Source organism: Dermacentor andersoni, chromosome 2, assembly GCF_023375885.2.
Source record: "Dermacentor andersoni chromosome 2, qqDerAnde1_hic_scaffold, whole genome shotgun sequence".
Taxonomy (NCBI): domain Eukaryota; kingdom Metazoa; phylum Arthropoda; class Arachnida; order Ixodida; family Ixodidae; genus Dermacentor; species Dermacentor andersoni.
In genome coordinates this window covers 93,875,959-93,903,351 of record NC_092815.1, presented here as the reverse complement: position 1 = coordinate 93,903,351, position 27,393 = coordinate 93,875,959, and the positions used below count along the sequence as shown (strand labels likewise).

Here is a 27,393-nt window from a genome sequence, read left to right as displayed (position 1 = left end):
CCAGCAAAGCTCGGCATTTGGCCGTGTCGGTAATTCCATTGCCCTCAAAATAAGCTTCCAGCCGTATCCTGTACGTGCTCCAGCTGCTCACCGTCTGGTCGAAAACCGGTGGGCGAGATGCCATCATTCGATCCTGTCAGTCGCTGACCATGCTTACATGAAATTCCATCTTCGTCGCCACTGCTGTAGTGCGAGTAACAACAACAGATGCAGTAGGTGCAAGCAATGGAATGGTTTATTGAAGATAGCGTGGCTGCTTTTATTCCGTACAAATCAGTAGGTGCATGCGCACTTCGTGATGCGATAGGCGGGCTTGCAATGACGCGATACGGTAATATGTACATTTTTTTGCACCAGTAATCCATTTTTTTTTCTCGCATCACATTATACTCACTCCACAGTGAAGGTCAGCCAGGAAAGTGCAAGGATCTCATTCAGGCAGACAGTTTCTTTATCACAATCTTTTTTTATTATTTTAAGTTCAAGCTTGCGAAAAAAATATACAGTATGCTTGCACGAAAAGAGTACTATTGCACTAAATGATTTGCACTTGATGTCCGTTTGGAACAGGATAGCATGAAAATAATGTACCATATAGACTCGTGTAAGGGCCGCACCCCCAACTTGGCAGCCCAAAATTTGAAAGAAAATGAATATTTCCAGTGGAGAAGCAATCACATTTAGTGCCCTGTTGTCACGTGCGTGCATCGGCAAATTTTCACACACTGTGTACTTCATGCGCTGCTACTCAATGTCGAGAGCTGTGTGTTGACCTCTGATGCACTGGTATGTACATCCAGGGACCTGGGGTGTGCACAAGTTGCTGGCTGCGCCGGCACCATTTTGAACGATAGGTTCAGTCCCGTGTAAGGGTCGCACCTCGTCAAAATTGTGAAAAATTAAAAAAACTACCACCCTTACATGAGTCTACATGGTTATGTGCATGCATTATGTATAACTTTCCTTGAAAGCTCAGGGTACAAGGGAGCCAGGAAAATTTGATTTCCTGTAAGCATGGAGCTTGTAAATTGTAGGTGTGCTCTGCAGATTGTGTACAAATGCACAGAGCCTGTCTCGGGTTTTTTTTTTTTTTATGTGCGTGCCTTGCCTTTGCAAAAATTTCTCAATTTTCTTGGCAATTCCATTTCCATATACTTTTGCTTCTTTGAATTGTGGTGTTCAGCAATGTCAGGATGCCTGGATAGCATTAATCTCATTTGCCTAACAACGCTTCAAACTGTTTCATTTTGCGAAAGTCGAAGTTGGTTATCTGTGCACCAGCACAAAGTGTTAAAAAAATACACCGCGCTATAGTTTTTAGGCACACATGAACATTTACAACAAGAATGAAAATACTGTGCGACGCTTAAAAAAATAAACAGGCTGTCACAAGGAATGTGGGGTTATCATATTCACATTGTACAGGGCACCTGTATATACTATTTAAAACAACAAATAGTCTGCTCTTTGTCAGTTTGTAAAACAACAAACAACTGAGTAAATATCAGCTGTATACAGCCACTCAATATATACATATATGCTCCACCAACACCTTCCAAACATTTAAAAACTGTGCCACACATATGTGGAACAAACTTTTGATTTTTATGGCCCTGGTACAAAACATCCTTGCGAGCACGGCAGGTGATGGCAAGTCAAAAGAATGGGCATTCACGTGTGCAATACAGAGCGGAGATAATAGCTGCCATTGGAGCATTTCAAACAATACTACTGTAATGTCTGTCAACATAACGAAATCCTTTTTTGTATCAGCAGTCTACACAGTGAACTGCAGAGATCTTTGTTCTATGTTAATGCCACAGCGTTTCTGTTCACAACCAAAAGGGTAGCAAGATGCAAACATCCTCTTCTGGAAATCTCGCCAGCTGAATATGAAACCGTGAAAGCAAATTTGCACATGTATAACCACTGCTACAAAATTAAAGGAACACACGAGGCAAATGTTCGATCAGTCTAGACTGTTATGCTGAACTTCTAGAAACATAAAGACATTTGTGTTCAGTTCCTTTGTAGAAGAATTTGATTAGGTTGACCAAACTGCACTTTGCTTTATTTTCGTGTTGAGGTCCAATTTAATTACCTTTTTGTTGTCATTGTTTAGACAGTGTTTACCAACCATGTATGGGACATTATTACATTTATGTCATTTTTTCACTTCCGAGAGGCTCTTCGTGAAAGCAATGCCCTGGGCCTTTTGGAACACTAATCTGTCATTTTAGCTTGCTTTAACATTCACACATAGTGTCCATTTAAGTGCCAGTCTGGTACAGTTTCAAGAAAAAAAAAAGAACAATGACTGACTGTGGTGGAACACAGCTGTACCTAACGTAGGTCAGCTAATATTCTGTTAGTAACATTCCACATTCCACGATCAATACATTCTTCAGACAGAGCTTAACAACGTACTAAATTGGTGTAATAACTGGCTAATGTCCCTCAATCCTAGTAAATGTAAACTCATGTCCTTCACTCGTCGTCACAATCCATATCTCTTTCATTATTTAATTTCTAACACACAGATTGAGCAAGTACAATCATATAAATATCTAGGAGTCACCCTCTCTTCTAATCTATCATGGCAGGTTCATATCGGTAACATCATTTCAGCATCAAACAAAACACTTGGTTTTCTAAAACGTCACCTTCGTCTTGCCCCACCACATGTTAAATTGCTCGCGTATAAATCACTTATAAGACCCAAATTAGAATATGCCTCCCCCATCTGGAGCCCACATCAAGCATATCTAATCACCGCATTGGAAGCTGTGCAGAGTCGTGCTGCCCGATTCATTCATTCCTCATACTCATATGACGTCAGTGTTTCATCCTTGAAAACTACATCCGGACTGTCACCCCTCTCTTTTCGTCGTCGCATTGCTAGCCTCACCCTTTATCACAAGTTCTTTTATTCTCCTCTCAATCAAGCACCGTATATCGTCGCCGCATCACGCATATCTCACCGCACCAGTCATCCCCTTCAAGTTGCCCGCCCACTATCACGTACTACTACGTTTTCAGCTTCGTTATTTCTTCGAGCAGCCACGGACTGGAACGGCCTACCCCATGACATCGTCGCCATCGCTTCAACACCTGCTTTTCAAGAACGCGTAACAGATCACCTTCAATGTTAAATCACCATCGCTGTTTGTCTTCCTCACTACAAATGTAATCCCACCCCTTATGTAACACCCCCTGAAATGGGGGCCTTTAAGGAATAAAACTGAACTGAACTGAATTGTGAATGTTTTGACCATCTTCGATGCACTGGGCACTTTTTGGAGTTGACAACACTATGGTGTCATGTGCTGAGGAGCTGGCCTTCACTGTACAGGTCTTGGATGGCATTTGCAAATTGTTGTCGTGCAACATTTCGCTTGAGCTTCAGCGTGTTTGTCACAAGTCCAGAGGCCAGAAGGTCATTCTCTATATGCAGGTGTACATTGTGAACCTGGAAAAATTTAAGTTTACATGTTAAAGTACCAAACTTCAAATGGATTCTGTAAACTAGATGAATCTACAGTCAGCGTTCAAATGGAACAATACTGCATGACATGCAAGGAAAGAGTTAAGCCCCATTCAGTATCCTGAATTTGTTGAGCATAAGTATGAATGTTGATAATGAATAGTATAAACAAATATAAATGAACGTTAAAACTTTGTTTACCCACATTTATGGCACCTTTGCAATCATTAAAAGCATACAGCAATAGAACCGATCTGGAATTTTCAATTCGCAGTGAGTTTTCTTAAGCTTGTAGAATGTGGAATCTACGTGCGAACTACCTATAGGAAAGTCAGACATGAGAACATCAAATATTGCATGTCCAAGATATTGAAAAGCAGCCATCCAGCCAATTGAAAAGTATGCCTGATGTAAAACCTTCTCAAGAACAATGAAAGAAGTAACTAGCTGCTACATGACAACTGCACAGCATCAAGCGCTAACACCCAGACACTTATGAGAGACTGTATACATATTACAATTCCTTTCACAAATATAATTTGCACATATTATTAAATTTGCTGCAAAGGTTCAATTAGATATGTCTCAAGATGTGTACAGCATGTTTTAAACAATTATTTGCATCAGTGTTTTTGCTTTGTTGCATGCACAATTGCATACACCAACACCAAAAGGCGACAGTCACTTATAAGGTGAGGAGGAACTACATTGCACTCTAAAAGGAATCAAAATACTCACCTAGAAAGGTATTTGTCAGGATAATTGGTGACACACGGCAAATCTACAGCACTCTAGGACAGAGAAAAAGGAGCAGACAGTGTACCAGTGCTGGTGTCCTGTATACTCCTTTTTCTCTGCCCTTGTGTGCTGTAAATTTATAAACCTAACGTGTTCATAGAACTTTTTATTTGTACCAGATGCAGCATGGTCCAAGTACAAGAAAATTACCTTGAAATCTGTGGTGTCACAATCACATACCGTAGATGAGGTTTTGGTGTGAAATTCGATGAAAGAGGTTTCTCCTCCATTTTCTCCACTAGTAATGAACTAGCACTAACCAAAGAACACTTTTACAAGATTAAACTAGAGTTCCTCCTTGGTGTCCCTTTAAAGCAGAATGCACAAAGACTCGAAAAGAACTTTGAGAAATTGCATGGCAAGTGCCAACCAACTCTGCAAGAAGTTTTGTGACCTGCATCCTTCTGTGTTTCTTATTTACACTCTATGCCGAAGATAATGAATCCTCGAGTGTAACACACACGATTTTTGTTTCTTTTATGCCTTGAGCACAAATTATGTGCTGCTGAAAAAATAACCTTCTTATCTCTACTACAGAGATTAAGGGGCCCTTAACCACCCCTTGGCCTTCCATGTGTAGCGTGCGCTTCTGTGAACATCTCAGCCAAATTTTGCAGTCGTGTGCGGCGCGTGGATCTCGCAAGTGGAGGAGCATGAAGTCGCCTTTCTCTCAAATGCTCTCTTTTCAATAGAAGCTTGCACCTCACTCTTTTCTGGACGCTTTATTTCGTAATATAGTAGATTCCCATACGTGGCTGCTATTGGTACATAGCTGACATCAATCAAGAAGGGTGTTTGGATCAGTGCACTTCTTCCTACTGTTACTGTGTATATTTATTGACACAGCTTAAGAAACAGGCTGAAGTAGGTGAAAACCTACTTTTGAATTTCGTTAATAATTACGCACTTCCGGTAGAAGCTGACTATCATCTGCTCACGCTCAGCTGCGGCCACCCACATAGGACTAAGCTCTGGCCACGCTGCTTATCGATGCCATAGTCATTGGGTCTCATTAATATCGACTAATTTTGAACACTCAACTAGCCTCGAACCACATGAAAGTTAAAGTCAGAACACATGCACATTTCCCAGCATGCGCTTGCTCCTGGCTGCTCCTGTTAGATGCCTTGGCAGACTGCTTTATAACGAGCTATTGATAGTGCTTCAAAATGCACAAGTTGGACATGGCTATTATCTGTCATTCATCATCATCATTCATCATTTATTATTCCCTTAAGGGTCCCTTCGGGGACATTACATAAGGGGGGGGAAACAGCGATGTGAAAGTGCCATACATCAGCTCAAAAGAAAAAAATGCAAACAAAGGCAACATAAAAAATAAATAATAAACTGTAGAAAACAACAGGTATAAACAGAACAATGAAAATATCTCAAACTGAGTAGCAATAAATTAAAAGAAAAGTGTACGCGTAAATGTGAAACATGCTAAACATAAGTGGCAAAAAAGAAGAAAAGGAAAAATAGGCGATGACACAAGCAAGACGGATTGCTGGGAGAGGAAACGGGAGGAAAAGTGGCTATTTTGGGTTGAAATGGTCTGATAGTAACTGTCTAAATTTGGAGGGATTTGACTCTAAAACCACGGCTTCTGGAAGATTGTTCCATTCTTTTATGGCGATGGGGAGGAAGGATTTGTTAAAGGCGTTGGAAGAACCATGCAAACGCTGTATGCTAAGGGAGTTAAACAAACGGTGAGATGAGCGTATCGGAGCATGTAATAAGTTCTCACGCAGTGCAGGAAAGTTAAAGTATAATTTATGAAAAAGACGGAGCATTGCCAGTTTTCAGCGGAGTGCTAGGGGTTCGAGTCCGAGAGTCAATTTCATGTCAGTAACGCTGTGCCAAGGTGAGTACTGGAAAGTTATGAAGCGGACTGCCCGGTTCTGAATGGCTTCGAGCGACTGAATCAAGTAAACCTGGTGAGGGTTCCATATGGCTGAGGCATACTCCATTTTAGAGCGGACGTATGTTTCGTATGCTAGTTGCCTGATGGATGGAGGGGACATAGCCAGAGATCTTTGGATGAAACCAAGTGTTCTGGAAGTGTTAGCACAGAGTTTCGTGATATGGTCCACCCAAGTTAGCTTGTTAGATATTTCGACTCCTAGGTACCTGTATGAGTTTGTTACTGATAGCGCCGTGGAGTTCAGCGAGTACGGGAAAAGGGTAGTGGAAAGTTTACGTGAAATGTGCATGCATTTACATTTTGAAATATTAAGCTGCATAAGCCAGTCAGAACACCATTTCTGGATTTTGTTTAGGTCGTCTTGCAATGATTCCTGGTCGGTATTATCGGAGATGCGGCGATAAATGACGCAATCGTCCGCAAAAAGACGGATGGATGACGAAACTCCAGATGGCAGGTCGTTGATGAAAATTAGGAAGAGAAGCGGAGCAAGGACAGACCCCTGGGGAACTCCAGAGATAACGTCAGAAGTTTTAGACGCATGGCTGGCGTCGACTGTGAACTGTGAGCGGTTAGTTAAAAAGCAGCGAATCCAAGATAAGATAAGAGGGTCGAGTGATAAGCATGCAAGTTTACACAATAGACGTTGGTGGGGAACGCGGTCAAATGCTTTTGAACCAAGATGGTGCTTTTTGGTGGCTGACAAATGCTTTTGTCAACCAAGATGGTGCAGGACAAGCCAGACCATACCACGTAGCACAGCCAGACACGAGCACATGAGTGGGAGTGCACACTCTAGCCCTGTCGTGCACAGAGCAAACGCTGAAGTTGCGCGCACTGTGGCTTGCTAAGGACAACTGCGTTTGGCACATCGTAGGTGCCAAAACCAGAAATAGTGGCATCTACATGAACTTCCAAAATCAAACTTGAACTGCATGCCACAGTGACATGTGGGCACACCCCACTCTGCCGTGGCCTTCGCAGTGCAAATTATTGTTTGATTACCAATAACTCCGCTTCTGGTGAACACATTGAAGAGCTTTTTGCAGTAAAGTATTTCTGAAATTGTCTAATTTAACTTCAAATGCATTCTTCAACTTCAATAAGATGTGGTTCAGGGCCCCTTTAAGTGTTAGCACATAGAATAACAAGTGCAAACTTTAGATGGGACAGTGACAAGGGACAGGTGTCTGCCCCTTGCCTGCTTCACTGTCCCAGCGAAAGTTTGCATTCATTATTCCATGCAAAAATGAACCAAGCAGCCCAGCAATATATTCTATTAAGAATTAGCCTTTGCTGAAGCACCTGCTCTAGTCCCTTAACCCACTAAGGGCCCATTAATTTTTTTTGAGAGAACTACCATAAGGGCTCATTGTTTCTACATGATATGCCTTAATAACATGGTTAGAACACACAACTATGTATGTAAATAGTGTAGAAAATCTTATAAAAGTGATAATGATAACATGACAACTGCCACAGGTAGACTTGTAGTAAGCTAAGAAGTGACAATCACTTGAAATCAAGTTGAAATCAAGAAAAAGAAATGGCCATGGTCAGGACATGTAATGAGGAGGGAAGATAACCAATGGTCATTAAAGGTTACGGACTGGATTCCAAGGGAAGGGAAGCGTAGCAGGGGGCGGCAGAAAGTTAGGTGGGCGGATGAGATTAAGAAGTTTGCAGGGACGACATGGTCACAATTAGTACATGACCGGGGTAGCTGGAGAAGTATGGGAGAGGCCTTTGCCCTGCAATGGGCGTAACCAGGCTGATGATGATGACAATCACTTATGATAAACTGTGGTCGTGAGGATCCCTTAAAAGGTTAATGCTAATGAAACACTTGTAGTGTGTGTGTACAAGATTGTGAAGTTATCATCAGTGCTCCAGTACTGTGCATTAACTAAAAAACAACATGCAGCAAAAATTTTCCTTACCTGATGCAGAGAGCTCAAGCCACTTTCTTTCCCATGTTTTTGCATCTCCTTCAGCAAAGTTTTGCGCACAGTCTGTGGGTTGAATGCAGACGCAATATCTTCCAGTCAGGAAAAATAGTTTAAAGCCACTATATCTTGATAATAAGCATCAATAATAATAATAACAATAAACTCTTCGTCCTTTCATGCAGCATAGAAAATAACCTACCAGTATTCTTCACTTACCAGATTTTTACAGATATCAGATAGGGGTGCCTTCTTGTTGAGACCGCAGGAAGCAGCAAGGTCCCTGAGAGGCTCCTCATGAGGAATAATAATGGCAACACAAAAGGACTGTATATTTGGAACAAAAAGAAAGAAAGAAAGTATTAAGAGACTGCTACAAGTGCAACTTTGTCTCAAGCTTCTTTGTTAACCTCTGCTTCATAAAGAAGTGTCTGCCCAATATTTTAGAACCGGTAGAATGCAATGATTGTACTCTTTTCAAGGATAGTGGTAGGCAATTGGTCATGGCTTGGTAATGCCTGACATATGCACGTAATGAGCAATAGAACTGAGAATGTTTAGCATAGCATTAACAGACAGGAAGGCAGTGAAGTGGATTACAGAGCAAACAGAGGTAGCCAATATACTAGTTGACGTTAAAAGGAAGAAATTGAGCTGGGCAGACATGTTTCCTAAGCGAAGCAAGTATTTTATTTCAGTTCAATAAAAAAATTAGGCTTTCACCATTCTACTATGATAGGCGAGGGAAAACGTATAAAATTACGTGCTAATAATTTTATCTTTGGAGTTACCTTTATTTGGGTAACAGGAAAAGTTTGAAGTACAAATTATTTGCAGCCTCATGTAGGAACAGTGGCTGGCGGTTATGAGGGCATGGGCAGGGCTTCACTGCAGACTTAAGTTGTATACGACTATAGTAGCGTTTTTTGAAGTAGCTCTGGAAGAATTATAGAGAAATATACATTTAGAGAACAATCACAGTTCTTTTGTATCCCTCATTTACTGCTCTACCAAGTGCCAAAACCGACTTGTATTGTTATTTGGGAAGTTTCTTAATGATGCGTGGCCGCCAGTCCCGTACAACCGCGTAGAGTACAGGACGCTGCAGTTCTAGATGTACTGTCCCCACCACAGAAGGTTAGAAATACACCTAGATAAGCACAGCAGAAAAGTGGCTACGTCAGGCGGCTCGACTGATAACTGTAGAAGCACCATTCAAAACACACCGAATTGTTCTCCACTTCTGGCGGTGTTCTCTACTTCCTCTTTAAATAAAAAGATGTTGATCCATAAATATTTTCATAAACAATGGTTAAATTTGTTCATATTGTTTTTCCTTGGTGTTTGGCTGTTGCCTTGGCTTTTTCCCTTAGTATATCGCTTAATTTCTCAACTCCTTGTGACACGTTTCCAGTTGCCAATTTTGCACGAAAAGTGCTGTACAATTAGGGAAAAACCAGACGAGGTAACGGGTAACAGTCCAATTGCTTATGGGTTTAAGAGTTATTGCAGGGTTTGATGATGGACGCTGTTTTGCATTATTTTATTTTCCACCTTATCTAACCCATATCATGGCTATATGGTTCCGAGAATCTGCCAGCGTCGCAGCAAGCCGTTACTTGAGGAAATAATGAAGCAAAAGGAAAAGTTAAACACAACTGGCGTTTTCTCGGGCCGCAACTCGTTTCTCGAGCGTACAGACCAGCTGATTATGAACTGAATCCCTTTCCTGGTCCCTGGATCAGTCTAAACAAAGAAGGTTGAACTAACAAAAACAAAGCAACAGCGATACACGTGACCGTTGAATAGGTGGTGACATCAGAACGCATCTCAAGTTATACCGGTGTCACACGTACACTTCTGATCGTGATCGGGAGCGATCCAGATCGAAATTCTTGACTACGATTGGCTCTCTCGCATCTTGTGCAAAGGAGCCACTCACAACCGAGAAATTCGATTCGGATCGGACTTGATCGTGATCAAAAGTGTGCTGTGTGACATCTGTATTAATCACACGGGCACCGAATCGATAAGAAAACTGGCCTTCACACCCCACGAGATGCTCATAACTACCGCCATCCAAAAGGAGTGAAAAAGGCAGCAAAATGTTGACTGCCAAATGGCTGTTGAGTCTCGACTGATTTGGTAGCGCTTTAGGAAGGAATGTATGTAAGGAGTGGTAGTGTGGGTGGGGAGGGGGGGGGGGGGGCCTTGGGTACGTGCCTGCCATTGTTGCAAATCAAGTATTTATATTGCTGCCAAAGCATCACGGTAAGCTTTAGACGAAATGTCTGTTTTCTTCTCTACTGGTATTCACATGTATTCACAATGGCAGCAGCTATTCTGTGAAATCAGAGGTTTAGATAGCTGGATAACTAAAATGCACCTATTATGGAAGCCTGCCATTATATGCCTTCAACGAGAAACTAAGAAAACTTGTCATTATCGTGGATATATATATATATATATCACTATTATTAAGAACACAGGTTTGAAATGCCAGAAAGCAACATAAAAGTGAAAAGTGGAACACAGCATTCAGATTCTCCCCGATGTCAAGGATTGCAGCAACGTCTGACCAAGCTTAATCTCAAAGCTCTTGAACTCTCAACTCAAACTCATGAACGTTTAGAAGGGAATTCTGTTTCATCACAGAAATAAACAGGGTAGCATTCGTCCACCAATCCACAAAATCCTGCAAAATTGGGCATCATGCAGCAATGGCACGATCACAAAAGAAATTTAAACTGGTAGTTTCTAATGTGGTTTCTTTTCAGTATCAGTAGTTTCTCTTTGTGTATGACCTTCTCTAATAGAAACATATCTTTTTCAGCTGACAAAACAGTAAGAGTTTTCCTAGATTAGTGCCTCAGTCTAGTATGATGCAATATTGTCTGCTCCTGGTACCCTTTCACTGTACTGCTAAACAGCACCCTTGAAGCATTATAGTACAGCATGATGTGCAAAATAAAGATATAAAAAGAAGGATTATCACCTGGGTTGGACACCCTGTAACAAATATTGTTGCAATGTAGTCCATCATACTGTAAACACTTTCAATTCGATCAGGTGAGATGAATTCTCCCTGAAAGAAAGAGATACGATCAGAATAGTTTATTGTCAATTTTCATTTCCAGCGAAAATACAAGTGAGTGATTCCTTTATACAGATATCTACAACTAGCATTGCAGATAGGCAAGGAAAGCTGATTCCGCAAACAGTTCTATGTTACTGCCAAGTGCCTACCTCTAAGTTGCACTGAACCCTACAAACAAGAGAACTCTGGCAGTTCGTCATCACTGTTATCACGACTTCACTTGTTCTTATCAAGAGTGTAGCATCACAAATGTTGTAGCCAGTGCAACGAACCTCTCATCAGAAGCATGTGACAGCTGGCACATTGGAGTACTTGTCATGACGATCGTCTGTTATTCAAAACTCACAATGACGTTTTATAAAGGAGGGGTGACTTGCCAGCAGTGCCCGCTAGTCTGCCAGTACTGTCGGCAATATTCGCAACCACTGCAACTGCCGAGTTGTAGTTTTGCTTTAGAAAAGTACACTTTTGGCCAATAAAGTTTACATCTTTGGTGTTCTTTATCCGCAGCTTGTCAGCACACACTTGTCATTTGCAGATAATAATTATGTCGCAACATTAAAATAAAATTTAAAACAAAGTGAATCTGTGCATTACAAAAAACCAACTTAAATCCTCTGGCAGCGGGGTTCAACAGCGCACAAGGTCATGGGTTTGATGCTGCTGTACTGCAGGTGCACTCTATGGAAGCGCAAAACAAAAATTACTATGCACCTAGATTTAGGTGCACTTTAAAGCCCAAGTGGTCAAAGCTAACATAGATACCTTCACTGCAATGTCTCTCCATAGTTGAATGGCTGCTTTGTCAGACTGGAACTACATTGATCAAATAAATCAAATCAAACGTTATTTCTGTCACTTAGGTACTGGAAAACCTTTATCTCTTTCAAGCGCCAGGTTCACATTTGTGGATGCAACGTGGTTTTGCTGGTTTTGTTGAGCAATTTCCAACAAAAAGCGGCAAACATTGGACTTCATGTGAATTGAACCCCTTGCATGCCCAGCGTGTCTTGATTTCGCTTCCAATGTGCTCCATACTGCTGAAAGTGCTACCATGTTTAATGAGACGTTTAATGTGGCATGTTCCACCAGCAATGTTGAAAATATAATTTTTTTTGCTCGTAATGCATGCAGTCAATAATAAAACTGCATATGCTTCAAGCCCGTGATTTAATATTTTTATGCAAAAATGAAGCACTACTGACCAGACAATAAATATATAAATAGTTACGCTCTAATTATGATGATTCATAGGAAGATGCACACAGTACCATCCTACCACCTTTGGGTGTCGAGTGTCTTGAAATGAAGTTGTGTAGATGCAACAGATTTGTAGACAGTCCATCATAATTTTCACCTAAGGAGGTTATATTTCACAGGACCTCAATTTTAAAAAGCTGCAAATTCAGTGGTCATGAAAAATTTTGTAACAAAATATAGTACCACTAGCAGGAAAATAATTAAAATTAGTACACGTGAACATATGTGACGTGATTGTTTTGAAAAATATTTAGACCACAAATCTGTAGGGGTTTTAAAGTGCTGCTATAAATTGCAATGAGGTGCAAGTCTTTACTGTAACATAACTAGTTGTGCTTATGATTCATTATGAGTATGGCAATGCAAAACACAATGAGGACAAGGAAGTAAACAGGACAGGTCCATTGTGCTTAGTCAAATGTGTGCTGGACTTGCAAGTGAAAGACCCATGCGGCACACTGTGCAAACTATATGCACCAAAAGATCTGAATTTTCAATCTTCTTTCTTTTTATGTGTGAGCCCGTAATATAAGTAAATTGTGCTGTTGTAGATGTTCTGGACTTGATTGTTCACCAACCTGTGAGAGCTTGAAGAAGTCTTTTTTTCTGTCAATAACTTTGAGTGCTCCTGTCTGAGAAAGAAAAAATCAGACAAAGAAAAAAGAAGAAAGGCTTAGACAAGAGAAGAAACTTAATCAGACATGCTGTTCACAAGAGCCTATAAATGTAAAGCCTGCATTTAGACGTATGTTGGTTCTGGAAAAATTTTAGTTTTGGAAGTGATTGTAGGCAGTGCTAGAGGCAGTCTGTTCTTCTGCTCTTGTTTATCACTAAATTTTGTAAAGGTTCCTTCCAAAATATCTCTCTTTCGGTACTAATATACAGCTGTGTATGAATACAGCCAGCACATCTATTTCACTCACTGGGTACTAAGGGTGAGACAAAAAATGCTCAGTGCCCTTCCACTCTGTGAAGAAGGATGACCAGCGAAGCTGTGTATGTGGGCCCCTTAATCCCAAACTGCACCTCCGCCGCGGGTGGGCCCGGCATTGCACTATCTTGAGGATCGGCCCACGTATGGAAAGAGCGCTTAAAGCCTGCTTCACTTCTGCCGTGGGTTGGCTTGGTATTGTACTATCTTCGGGATTGGCCCACATATGGGGAGTGCTTAACGCCTGCGTCATCTCTGCCATGGGTCGGCCCGGCATTGCACTATCTTTGGGATTTTTTTCTACATGCAGACACGATAGTGGGGAAAGTATCCCTTAACAGCTTTGCTGTAAAAAGATTATGCATAAAATTGGCATCTACTAGTTCCCCATTTCCACAGTATGCACCTTTAAAGTGATAATAAACAAATAAACAAAAGAAGTGTACACACAGCTGCTTCAGAGCTTCAGAGTACAGCAGAATCTCACTAGGTCGGGGTGATACATAATAAATTAATACGCAAAGGCAGATGCCGACCACAAGAACAAAATTGAGCAGGATTGAAGTTTCAACTCCTGCATAGGAACCAGCACGTTAGTCCTACTACAAGTGTTATTTCTTAGATGGTAGTACAAAGATTATTAAAAATTCGTAAAATTTTTGAGCCATACACAATTTATATGAGACATCCCAAGTGTGTTAGTGTGTGGACATTTAAACTGTTTGACAAGGAGTTGACAAACTTTGTTAAGTCGTCAGACCATGCGAAATGTGAGCTTTGGCTATCATCTTACATTGTAACATTGCTTTCTGGCCACGTACATAACCGATTATTTAGTGCTTACACATCCTTACCTTGTATACATTGACATGAGTACATTGGTTATGTTTATCCAGTGACAGTTTTTGATTGGCCAACAAAAGTTACAAAGTTATCCTCTGCGCAAGATGCACCTTACTATATTAGAACTTTCTCGAATGTAGTGACCATTTTTACAGTGAAAGAATCTTTGTCTAATCAGATTGCATATGTCAAGTGAATAGTGGTGTACATTTTGGAACGCATGCAAGCACCGGTGATTACATTGGAGTGTATGATGTGAGTCATGTATAAAGAGCCACTGTGCCTTACCTGTAGGTCAGATTTCAACGACTGACGACTGTGCTCACCACTATCGTTGTAGTTTGACTGTCACTCATTTTTTCGGGGGCACAAGTTCACCTAATAAAGCGTTAAATTCGTGACTCATAGTTTTGCTACAATCTGGTTTTTCATTGTCACTACAACATGGCAATATTTGGGTCTGGTGGATTTGCCTACACCACTCTGAACTAGTTCATGGCGGTTCACGAGAAGTTCAGAAATTGTGCAGCTCGATTTCTGAGCTGCAGGCCCAGCGAGACACTCGAAACGAATGCAAGGATGCAGACGGGGTGCAGCCGTTATGTCAGACTAATGTGCACGGAGTGCGTAAGTTTGAGAGGTCCTGAAGTGCAGGTATGATCGGCTTCTGGGGCATAAATACACACCACACTTGCGTATACACATAAGACGTGCGTAAGCGGGGTTTTAACAGCACTCGCGCCCGTGTGCTGCGTTGTCTGCTGTGCTGCTGCTTTGCACATGTACGCCTGCACTAAGTCGGCACCGACTATGGAGTGGGTGTGGCAAAATCATGAACCGACCTTGCTCCTTTCCTGCACCTTTTGAAATGAACGGCGTGGTTCAGCGGGTGCCATTGCTGCACCGCTGAAACGAATGGCAGGGTGCAGCACCTCGTGAACTGGTTCAGATGGTTCAGACGAGTCGAACATACCCTGTATCTGCATTGTCATAAAAATGTTTGTTTGACTGTGCTGATGTTTTCTGGTATTGTCCCATTTTTTTTTTCCGCTGTGTCCCTAAGTATTCACTTAAATATGTGCCAACAAGCTCGGTCTGCAATCCTTCTATAATTCTAGCTAATAACTTCTGTGGCCGCTACCGGACTTTCTTGCCTATCACAACTGCTTCCTTGTCCCTGAACGTTAGAAGAAAGAAATGAACCCTGCCAACAGTGCCCGCTCTTTGCATACATGAGTGTAACGGGTCTTACCGACGTGCACATCCCAATGTCCCCTGTGAGTACCCAGCCACCTGGAAGCACTGTATCTGCAGTCTCCTTGGGATTTTTGAAGTAACCCTGGAAGGTCAAAGGGCTGCGGACACAGATCTGCAGACAACGGAGAACGGTAAAACAAAAAACATTGAATACCATATTTACTTCTGTAAGGCTTGTAGGTCACATTTCAAAGCTACAAAATTTCAAAAACAAAGTTTAGCCAAAGGATACTAGCAAAACTGAATGCACTAGAGTAGTACTATAATACTATAATCTCAGAAATGGCAAGAGAAAAATTGTTAAAGCTCGCTAAATAGGAAAATTTCTTGGTGCATAAGCAGTACTTTCAAAACTGACGTAGCAGTGACAGCACGGCAGGCATGTAGTGCTATCAGCAGTGTTCATTTGGCCTGTAGGTACATCTTATCAAACAGCAAATTTTTTTAACAGCATGACACAGGAGGAAAGAAGAGGGACTCAGTCCTGTGCCTGTTCCTTTGTCCTGGGTCATGCTGCTAAAAAAAATCTCATTTGACAAGTGTTATCAGGTCGTCATGAGCTGTCCTGTGTAAGACCTGCGCCCTCTGAAGATTTTGTATAAAGGGATGTGGGGTTTACCTAAGCAAATACAGTAATGTGAGCCAACCAACGCAAACCCTATTATCTCCCATAATAGCTGAAGTTTTATTTCTTTGAGTGTATTTCATAAAGCGTTGAAGGTGTTACCCTCGCATGGACCAAAAAGCAGTATTTCTTTTTTTACACATCAGTTTGTTCGCACTACCATACAGACGTAAAGACTCATTCACGAAAACTGACTCCCTCGTTTTCAAGAAATTAAGCTACCTCTTAGGTTCATCATAGGCTGAAACAAATACAGCTACGGATTGAGACAGCTAGACAGGCAGGTCTGTTGGTTAATCATTTCGGATGCTGAAATTAAGCATCTGGCCTGTGCAAAGGTGAAACCTCAGGTTGTTATTTTTTATCCTTCTTTCTTAAAATAGGGGGTGCACCTATCACTTGCGTGAGTCTACATGGTAACTAAAGATTCAGTACGACATTGCAAGAAGCATATGCTATGGACAGGAAATAAAAAGCATAGAGAAGGGGGAAAAAAAGAAAAAGTTTTCACCTCCCCCTTGTCGTCTTTTGCAAAGTAGCTCATCTCTGGAACGTCAACCAGCTTCATTTCAACTTCCGGAAAAAGACAGCCAACGTTGTCTGCGGGAAGAGAAAATGAGTGTAGCTACAGTGTTCCAGCTGTGCACAGTTATGCAGAAATTATATATAAAAGATTGCAAATGGCTAGTAAACAGGTAAAAAAAAAAGAAGAAATGGCCATGTTGCAGGCAGATGCCTTTTTGTGTACGAAATGTAAAGTTAATTTGGCTCTTGCCATAAGCAGAAAGTTTTAATTTGTCCAGGGGGGGAGGGGGGGGGCCAACTTTCCGAACCTCATATATGTGTATATATATGTATGTATATATATATATATATATATACATATATATATATATATATATATATATATAATAGTTGCACTTGAAGAAACTTCTTGTGACCTCGAAGAATTGTTCACTGCAGTGACGGTCTTATATGAGTATACAGAAGACCTCGTAGTAGGAGACAGTTCAGTTTCACATCTCGAGTCCTTTCACACCACCAAGAATCTGGCATCTCTCCATGGTGTAATCTTCCTTTCTGAAATTGTTTTATACTTTGCTGTCATTAATACTGCTCCACCTTTTTTTGGAGAAACTGCAGCATCTCTCTCTCTCTTTTTTTTTCTGTGAGTATGAGTATAAGTGCTGTTGTGCATGACTGCTGTTGATTTCGATTTTGATAGAATCCAGCTTGGCCTCACTTCGGTGTCCAGCATGTATACAGGGTGTCCTAATTAACTATCATGCATAAAGACTTAAAAAAAAAAGAACAATTGCATAATTCAAATAAAACCTAGTGCATATTGTTTCCTGTACAGTGGAGTAGTCACCAGTAATTTTTCATTACTGAGATTTAATTAGGTAATTATAATTAATTATTTAACTTGCAAAGTACTGCCATAATTATCAAAGTGTCAACGCGGCATCCCTTGGCTGCACCTACAAATGCCTTATTGACACTTTGATAATTGGGATAGTATGTCTCGAGTTAGATAATTAATTACAATTACCTAAATAAATGTCAGCACTGAAAAAAATTACTGGCAGCTACTCAAATTTACGGGAAACAAAGTGCACTAGGTTTTTTTCGAGTAATGCAATTGCTCTTTTATTAAATCTGGGTGCATTATAGTTAATTGGGACACCCTGTATAGACTTATGATCTCTGCATGCGAGTGACAATGTTTCGATCCCTAATAAGTATTGTAAATTATTAGAAGAGTTTTCTTTTTTTTTCCTGAATCGTTAGCATTTCTTACTGGAAAGAGAATAGTGAGACGCATGTCATTCACCTGCATTTCACACGCCATTGATAAAAGACTGCCAAAGAGGCAACTGAAGTGTGCAGGTCTTTTTAAGGGTCAAAAAAGTATGTAAAGCAATTTGAAACGAGGTGAACATACAACAACATATTCATTCTCTAGGCATACTGTATATCTATACCTTTAGAAATAATTTTTAATTGGCTACCTCCTTCTCTTTCAAAAATATCTTTGTCCTGTGTGTATATTTAAATATATTGTGCATGTGCATGGTGTTTACAGTGGAAATTTAAAACAATGTTGAAGTGAGAAAATACGGATGAGGTAGTAGCTGCTAGTGCTTCTAATGCGCTTGTCCTCCTATTGTCGGGATTTGTGGAAATAAAGTGAAAGTATGAACTAAAAGCCATGCATGTCAGGCAATGATGCGGTAAGCTATTAGCCACAATAAAATTTTAAGTGAGAAGGTCAGGGCAAGTTAAAAGAAACCTCAAATGATGTGGGTGACGAAACTCTGGTAACAACAAGAAAGGGGGTTATCCGAGGGGCTCGATTTTTATTTATCATATCATGAGAAGCCAACAAAGACACCAAGGACAACATAGGGGAAATTACTTGTACTTATTAACTGAATTAAAGAAACGATAAATTAATGGCAATGAAAGTGTATGAAGAAACAACTTGCTGCAGGTGGGGAACGATCCCACGTCTTTGCATTACGCATGCAATGCTCTAACCAATTGAGCTACTGCGGCGCCGTTTCCTCATCCACTTTCTTGGGTATTTATGTGTTACTACTGAAGTGACCTTGGGAGTGTTAGCCAGTGCCACCACTCGCAAGCCTTGGCGGCGGACATGGAACATCATTTCTGCCGTAGGCGTCACGAGTGCGTGATCTTTCTGGGTGAAGGCAACTGGTCAATAAACCAGCACATGCTACCTGAAGGCATCAATGTTGCCGGATTTGAGACCCTCGTTATGTAAAAATGAGAAGGAAGGGGATTAACCGAGGGTCCCGATTTTTTTTTTTATTATCGTAAGAAGCCAACAACAGTGACACCAAGACAACATAGGGGAAATTGCTTGTGCTTAATAAATGAAATAAAGAAATGATAAATTAATGGAAATGAAAATGGATGAAAAACAACTTGCCGCAGGTGGGGACTGAACCCATAACCTTCGCATTTCGCGTGCAATGCTCTACCAATTGAGCTACTGCGGCACCGTTTCCCCGTCCACTTTCTTGGGTATTTGTGTGTTACTACTGGAACTAACCTAGGGAGTGTTAGCCCTATGTTGTCCTTGTTTGATGGCTTCTCATGATAAAACTCTGGTAATGACATTTTTTGCGTGTGCGTGTGTGTGCGGGGGGGGGGGGGGGGTGTAAGATTCGGCACTCCTGATGAGGAGGTCCCAAGAGCACCCCCACAGTCGGGGCATATAGCTCTTGCTCAAAGCCTGGAAAGCACATTTTATCATGGGCAATAACTAATGCGGGTCTGTGAAATTGGTTTAATGCCTTCAGCAGAGTTTTTCTCTTAGACTTTATAAACAAACAAGACTGAATTAATTATGAAGGATGTAAATTTAGATAAAACTCATTTCCAGACATAGCGTAATACCTAAACTTAGGAGCAATAAGGTGAACAGAAAACACATAGATGCTATATCTGTTGGTGTTTTATCAAATCTCAATAGCAGAGCAAAGAATAATCGTAGGCACTCACCTCCTCCTACAAAGTCATATGGGAGTGTGCTTGAAACCACACTGGCTTCAGTGCTGCCATAAACCTCCACAAGCTAGGATGAAAAAGGACAAGCCAAGTGGGAAGGAACAATTTGTAATGGATACATCTATATCGAACACATAGCAGAAATCCAAATTGTATGTTCACCAACCACAAGTACTCTATCCAGAGGGTCAAGTAAACAATAGCATCAGTAGCTATTGACTTGCATATAAGCTGCAGTTTTATTTCTTTGAGCATATTTTGCAGTCTTAGAGATGTTCTTTGTTCTTTAGGAATGACATATTTAAAAAATCTGACACCGTAATTTGCAAAGTGAAACTACCATGCAGAGACATATAAATTCCCTCATTAAAGTTGACCCCTTCAGTTTAAAAGAAATGAAGCTACCACATAAGGTCACACAGGCTGAAACTAATAACACTGGCAATTACACCATGCCTATAGTTTGACATAGCTATGTCTGTTGGTTTGCCTTTTGTGGCTGCTTCAATTAGGTGTTTGGCTTATATACAAGGAAAACAAAAGTATTCTTCTTGTGAATATTTTTTTCTCTTGGAGTTAGAGATGTAGCTGTTACATGAGTCTATATGGTAACTGAAAATGTAAGATGACTTTGCAAAGGTTCAAGTAAAAATCACCAAATGAAGACAATGGTACAAAATAGAAAAAAAATAGCGCACAAAATGAGTACAATCTTTCAGTATCAGTAGCTCTGCTGCACAGATCTGGTGAGTGCAAGTACTTGCACAGCTGATGACAGTCTATTTGGTGCTGAGAAAGCCATGCCTACGCTGGCTTGCTGTTTTATCATTGCTGATGTGGAAACACACCAATCCGATTGATGTCCAAGACTATACGCATCATATGGTAATTGAAAATATTGTGTGCCATCTATATTGTTCCTGGCAGAGTCTCTCCCCGTGTGAATCACCCTTATGTTTTTATGCCTTACAATGCCAGAATTGATGTTTTTAAATATTCTCCCCTTGTTAAGACAATTGAAGTTTGGAAAGCCCTTGATCTACAGATTTTTGATGACACAGTGACTGTACAATCATTTGAACGGAAGCTGGAAATGTACCTCTTGTGATGTATTTATTTTGTTTCATTGCTTGATGTGTTGACAAAGTGTGTCAATCCTCCCACCCTGTATCAGCCCGAAAATGGCTGACAGTATTCGAAATAAATAAATAAAAATAAAAATAAAACTTTTCTAGCAAAGTGCATGGTGTTCAATGAAAGTAAAAGTAGGAAAAGAAAAAAGCTTGTTGTGTTGAGGATTTCATTAAGTTGAGGTTCAGTGAACGAACGGCTGTGTTTCTAGTGCAATTTGCAGAAATATTCAGTTGAGCTTCGATTGGTTCAACAATTATATATATATATACAGTCGCCGACCGATTTTCCGGACTCCAAAAATTCGGACATGCCCGATTATTCGGTCAGCTTCGCGGCACCGCCATTCTCCCCATAGACCATAATGTATAACAACTGCCAAAAGTTCGGACACCTTGCAACCTCTCGTCTGATTATTCGGACACTCCTTGAGCCAACTCGATCGAGGGCATCATGCACCGACTCTGACCGGCGCAGAGTTCGACTTAATGAACGCCGTTTTTGTTTTGAACGGAGCCTCCTTGCTGCCCCACGAAGTGGCGCTACTGGAAATCCCCGCTCATCATCATCGTTTCTGCCTGGTTCGATAGAGTGGCCGTACAGCAGTTCCGGTTTCAGCTTAGCAAGCCATGTGATTTGTTTCGCACACGACGCTGCGAGCAGGCCAGGTTTTTCGTTTGTGCGACTGGTGTCGGCACGGTGGTGTTTGCTTTGTGTGCTGTGTCGAGGTTTTGGTGATCCAACGCGGCGTACGGAAACATAGTGTCAAGTGTCTAATGGCGCCGACAGTGCCCGCGCAGACTGTGCTGGGGAATGCCGTCAAGCGAGTGCCGGGAGGCCTAAGATTTGTCGCCTTCCGATGTGCTCCCTACTGACGCGGAAAATGTTCTGCCGAGACCTGCGCAGTGGTTGCATTACGATTCCGGACACTGTCTCATTTGACAGTTTCACAGGTGCTGACACTGCTGTACTGACATGCGCAGAACTCGATGACGGCGAGATCATTCGTCAGGTTTCTACTGCGCCGCCGGATGATAACTCCGAGCCGGAAGATGACGCACCATGTGCTACGCTGCCGTCGCATGCGGAGCGTGCACAAGCAGTGACTGCTTTCAGCCGCCTATAGTGACTGTACGACCCTCTCCGATATTCAGGCTTATCTGATTGCGCGTAAACCGAACAGCGTGCAAAGGCGCACTCACGATTTCTTCAAGCCTACTGCTGAGCCCGAATAAGTGCGTGGAAATAAAGGATTTCATTTTTTTTCTTAATCTGCTTTTTCGGACACCTGTTTATTTGGACATTTCCGCAGTCCCCGTGAAGTCTGAATAAACGGTCGGCGACTGTATATATATATATATTATAAGAAGCCAACAAACAAAGGCACCAAGGACAACATACCTGAATTAAAGTAATTGTAAATTAATGGAAATGAAAGTAGATGTAAAAACAAATGGCCACAGGTGGGACATGAACCCACGTCTTCACATTATGCATGCGATGCTCTTACCAACTGAGCTACTGCGGCGCCGTTTTCCCATCCACTTTCAGGGGTATGTATGTTTTACTACTAGAACTAACCCTGAGAGTTTTAGCAAGCGCCACCACTCACAAACATTGGCGGTGCATGTGGAGCATCCTTTCTGTCGGAGGCGTCATGAGTACATGATCATATATATATATATATATATATATCCTAAATTTATGCCAATACAAGGTGAGGTTTTGTCTTGAAGTCAGTTATTGTTACAGTTATTGTTTCAATATGGGAACTGCAGCACTACATTTTTTTTAATGCAGATTTTAGACTGCAGCTCAAATTGTAGCAGCTGATAAATCTTGGCAGTTGGAGCAGTGCCCTATTCTTGCATGTATAACCCACACCAAGAATTCAAAATATTTAACAGTAAAAGTGAGGTTGATTATATGTCAATTTTGCCTTGAGGTGAGAGGAATTCAGCTTCAGCAGAAGCACTTACATGGCATCCAAAGACGCATCTGAAGAATTCTAAAACTTCTTTCTTGGCAGGTGCAGAGGTTGTCAAGCCGTACTGAAAGTTGCCGCCAAGCTCATCGCGAATCTTCTTGAAGACGTACTTGTCCCATACTGTGTCAGTTGTCACAATGCCCCTGAGCACATTCAAGATGAAGCATAGGTTTAGAATAGTTTTGTTTCCACAACTGCACATTCATCTCATGCAAACAGCCAGTATGTACTGGCAAGTGTGACGGAGGGAAAATTCAGTTTTAAATACTCAATACTCATTCAAAGTTACCCACCTTACGTTACGGTCACAATGTTTTGCTTTCAGTAACTCTTAATGAGCCTCCAGAGGAGCTTGGGCATTTTTCAGTGTACAAACACAATACATCAAGTGCACAGTCAGGATTATCTATTTTAAATATTATGCTTGATGGGTCATGGCAAATTCATGACTGGCAGTCCACATGTTGAAACATTGGTTCCAGCAACATTCCTTGTTTGCTCACTGTTGATCATGGAGAGATTAAATGTAATTTATACTGAACAGATTTACAATGGATTAATTTGGTGCGCCTTTAGATGTACTTAGACAGCATCACAAAAGTCACATTTGCTGGTCAATGGAACCTTGCTACTGATACTATTTTGTCATTGCAAGCTGTAAACAGTGCACAGCAACATTGTGCTCACATTTCAATGGTAGTCGCATTTAAATGGCAGAAATGCTTGCATTGATTACTTTTTAAGAAGCTTGCGTTTCTGGTTCACAGCAAAGTTGAACACTGCTGTCTTGATGGCACTCTTGTGAACTTCAGAGTGAACCTGTAAGAAATGAACAGAAGATCAGAAGAGCCAGGGGGTTCTAATGATTGCAAAAAGAAAGTGCATAGAAGTCAGACAGAAAAGATTTGGAGGATTCTTAAGATTCGCCTTTAAGAGTGGAATGTGATATCCTTCAAAGATCCTTGACTGCTTCTCACACTTCCTGGCTACTGGAGCATATGTAACCGTAATGTTTACCGGGAAACGCTGGCCACGAACGCTATGCACAAAAGCGGGCTTTCTGGTAGAAACGCAGCCTCTTGCATGGGCCGCGATGTGGCGGAGGCAAACACCATCTGGAGGTATTGCAAGAAACTGGGCGCACTGCTCCGTGACCCCCAAGACCCTCGAGTACTGGCATGCACAAATGGTGGACGCCATGACCAGTCTATAAATGGCAGAAACGCTGGAAAAGGGGTTTCTTTGAGCTTTCGCGTAACAGAATTGTTTTCTCGTATAGTCAAATTACAATCCGATGCTACCATGTCTGAAGGTTGTGTGTAAGGCGTACTTTATGATTTTTATACGTATTTTAGCTTGAGAAATTCAATTAGTTCAGTGACTTTCTTGCATGCACCACATGAAGGGCCTGGTGTATGGGTGGTTCGAAAATCTTTTTGCCAAAACGACATCAGACGATGGACACCGGATGGTGACGCGGAACGCTGACGCCGGATATTCTGCGACACGGGGCCCTTAACGCTATCGCATTAAATTATGCACTCAATCCCGCCACTAAACAACCCCAACTATGAGTTATAGTTAAGAGCATAAAGACCAAAGTCAAAATGCATGCTCATAGGACTGATAAAGCCCAGTAGCGCCCCTCAGTCTCCGGGAGCATAGTTTGGAAGCCTCTGCATAAGGTGCCAGCTATAGCTTAAAAGGTCATAAATAACATATTTCGTAAAGCTATTTTGGTAGATTACACTTCTGAAACACCAAATAGATAACATTTTATAAGAGCTAAGCTTATTCGAAACAGCAGATTCTTTGCATGCCAGACAACTAAATCAAAGCGCAAGCTTGTGTGAATTATGCTGGCTTCCACAAAATCTGGCTGGGGTTAATTTTTCAACAAGGAGGATTATGGCAAAGAAATAATATATGAAAGTCTCCATAGTTTCTTTCCACACAAGAAAAACCCATATTTATAGTAAGACACGAAATTCTTGAAATTACACCGACATGGCACTGCAGTTAGGACACAAAATTCAAGGAAGGAAGCTTGGTTTTGTCTTCTCTTCTAATGAGCCAGTCATTTCCCTGCTGAATGAACTTCTTATTCAAGGTACTCCGATGTTTGATTTTGTGATATGGGAATAAATACTTCTTAAATACTTGTTTAGAAACCTGTAAAGCACTTCTTCCTTCTATACTATAAAATACTTGTAAAGATAAAAAGGCAGGGGGGTCAATACTGCAACAATATCAGCAATAGTAGTGGTCATGTATTGCACAACCTCTTGAATCTTAAGCTGTGATCATATCATTCAGTTGATTTGCAGTGGCAGATTACACAAAAATTACATTGGGGAAAGCTCAAAACAGTCATACAGAAAAATGCAATAAAACACAGCAGAATTACCATTTTTTACACTCAAAAGTGAAAATCATGAAAAATCAGTTGGCAAGATACAAAACACTGAACAAAATGAAGTAGGGGGAAGTCGTCCTAAACACCTAAACAAGAAATAGGGTTCAAGAGCTGTCACCACTCTGGCCTGATTATTGGTCGATCCCTATATTTGATCTGGAGAAGGTTTGCATACTTTAGCGGTCATTTCAGTGACTCAGATGGAACTTCAAGGGCATGTTACGGTGAATCCTTCTGCTGAGATGTATTTGTCCAGTTTTATTGCTTTATGTAAACACTGACCAGCAACATTGTGTATTTTTCCTTCACGATAGCTGCATTTCCTGCCGATGTGAGGCTCTCATAGCATTACAAGTTCTGGAGATGACAGCGCTAGTGACACTGAAATTACTACAATGCTTTGATGTCCCTAACTAATGGTTAATTGAAAATGAGGGCATAGTACTAGAATCAGGCACCATACTTGCCATCATGGGGACGTCGAAATTCGGGAGATTTGCCGAGGGGGAGGGGGTGATGACAAAAGAAAAAGAATTTGCTCATTTCTTGGGGCCACAACAATGTCAGAAGCAGCTTTGAACAAAGGCCAGTACAGTTATTAAGCATTTCAGCACTCATACTGTGACCAGAGACGACTCATAGCACTCATACTGTGATCAATACCAACTTGCCCAGCTTTTAGTTCTTTACTCCAATGTCCATAAACCTAACACTAATTTGTTAAAAATTTACAGTGGAATTAGGCACCATATTGAGAACCACATTTCATATGTCAACCTGAGGCATTGTCCGCGGCCATTTGGCACAAGTAGTTTGTTTTTCACTGGCCGATTTAGGTCTGCGAACCTGCAAAATCGGCACACTCACTCTAAGGTTCATCTAACTACTCCAGATCGGGCAGCTGAATTCATCATTTGTATTTTGTCGCTGTGTTTCTTTCAAGCAATATTGATTTTGAAGGGCAATTCGGTGTGAAACATGCCTTGTAATAGATGCGATTGAGAAGACGAGGCACCATGGGCAGGTTGTGAGGCTTCAGTGCTTTCATATCATCCAAGAGGAGCTGCACATTTCCTCTGTAGAAGCCCAGGGTTGCACCACGCGTCAGTGTGGTCACCTGGGAGTGAAACAAAGACAGCCTACTGTCAAAATAAAGCTGCTGGTGTACACAACCATCTATCTGTTAGTCGTATGTGATACCTTCAGTAAAAGTGATACCTTCCCCTGTAGAAATGATGTTACTTCCCCAACCACTACCTGATCAGACTTTATCCTGCACAATTTATACAGGGCTGGAATAATTTAACGAAATTCTGGTCAGTACAAGTTTCAAGGGAACACCAAAGACTCAACTTGCTCAACTTTGCAAACATTATGTTGCAAATCATTGCTGCTTGCTGAAATTTCCTGAATGCCCACACATTGTAGCATGCTGAAATTCGGCCTCTGCACTGCACCTCTGGTGCCTGCAGTCGTAGTATTAGTACATGCCATAAGCAGTGTTTAAAAGTCTCTGGATGATGTCAGGCCATTTTAAGCACACTTGTAAATGTGAATTTCAGTTTGAAGCACCATAATTTAGCTGCAATCTTTTGATTTTGTTATGGAAGGCTGCAATATACTGCAAAAAACTGTACTAAAATTTCATTTTATATTTTTCTATATTCTCATTCTGATGCATAGGATACGGCCTGTTTTAAACTGTGCTTCTACTTGCTACACAGCACAAATGCTTACCAAATTTATGTCACAGTGCCTTCATTATTTATGCCTTCATTAAAGTGTCCCTGAAATGGTTTGGACAAATTTTGTAGACGCGTAGGGCACAGCTACAGTAAATCATTCGCACCACAATTTGTGTGAAGTGTCGCATATTAAGACAGCTACGGACGATTACAAGTCTCCGCCATAGCCATGCATTTTCTCAACTTGTTTCTGAGTGATAAGGGTTAAGCTCCGGCTTGACTGGCTTGTGTCATGATGGGACGTCGTGTTGTCTACTTCCGGTTGTCTAGGAGCAAGCGCGCAAAGCTTCTCCAACCTCTCCGGCAGTCGCCTGGCAGTTGATCCTAAGCAAGGGCTATCAAAGCAGCATGTGTCGCAAGCATTCTGTTGCAGCACTGCGCGTATCCGCTATTCCGGTAACCACAGGTG

The 27,393-nt window shown here is 41.3% G+C and overlaps 1 protein-coding gene and 1 non-coding gene across 3 annotated transcripts in view; both read right to left on the bottom strand.

Annotated features, from left to right (window-relative positions):
* Positions 1–446: 446 nt before the first annotated feature.
* LOC126541626 (long-chain-fatty-acid--CoA ligase 5-like) overlaps positions 447–27,393 on the bottom strand; it is an 87,770-nt gene continuing 60,823 nt past the window's right edge. For both annotated transcript variants that reach the window (XM_072286470.1, XM_050188470.3), the window contains 11 exons: positions 26,222–26,356; positions 23,560–23,642; positions 22,816–22,966; positions 19,700–19,772; positions 16,680–16,768; positions 15,539–15,655; positions 13,091–13,144; positions 11,151–11,240; positions 8,375–8,482; positions 8,150–8,221; positions 447–3,469 (listed from right to left, as the gene is read on the bottom strand). In XM_072286470.1, coding sequence (XP_072142571.1) covers positions 3,320–3,469; positions 8,150–8,221; positions 8,375–8,482; positions 11,151–11,240; positions 13,091–13,144; positions 15,539–15,655; positions 16,680–16,768; positions 19,700–19,772; positions 22,816–22,966; positions 23,560–23,642; positions 26,222–26,356 — 1,122 coding nt within the window. In that variant the 3' untranslated portion in view covers positions 447–3,319. The remainder of the gene's footprint in view (positions 3,470–8,149; positions 8,222–8,374; positions 8,483–11,150; positions 11,241–13,090; positions 13,145–15,538; positions 15,656–16,679; positions 16,769–19,699; positions 19,773–22,815; positions 22,967–23,559; positions 23,643–26,221; positions 26,357–27,393) is intronic.
* Positions 22,292–22,364, bottom strand: TRNAM-CAU (transfer RNA methionine (anticodon CAU)). Its single transcript has one exon. It is a non-coding gene; the product is annotated as a tRNA-Met (tRNA).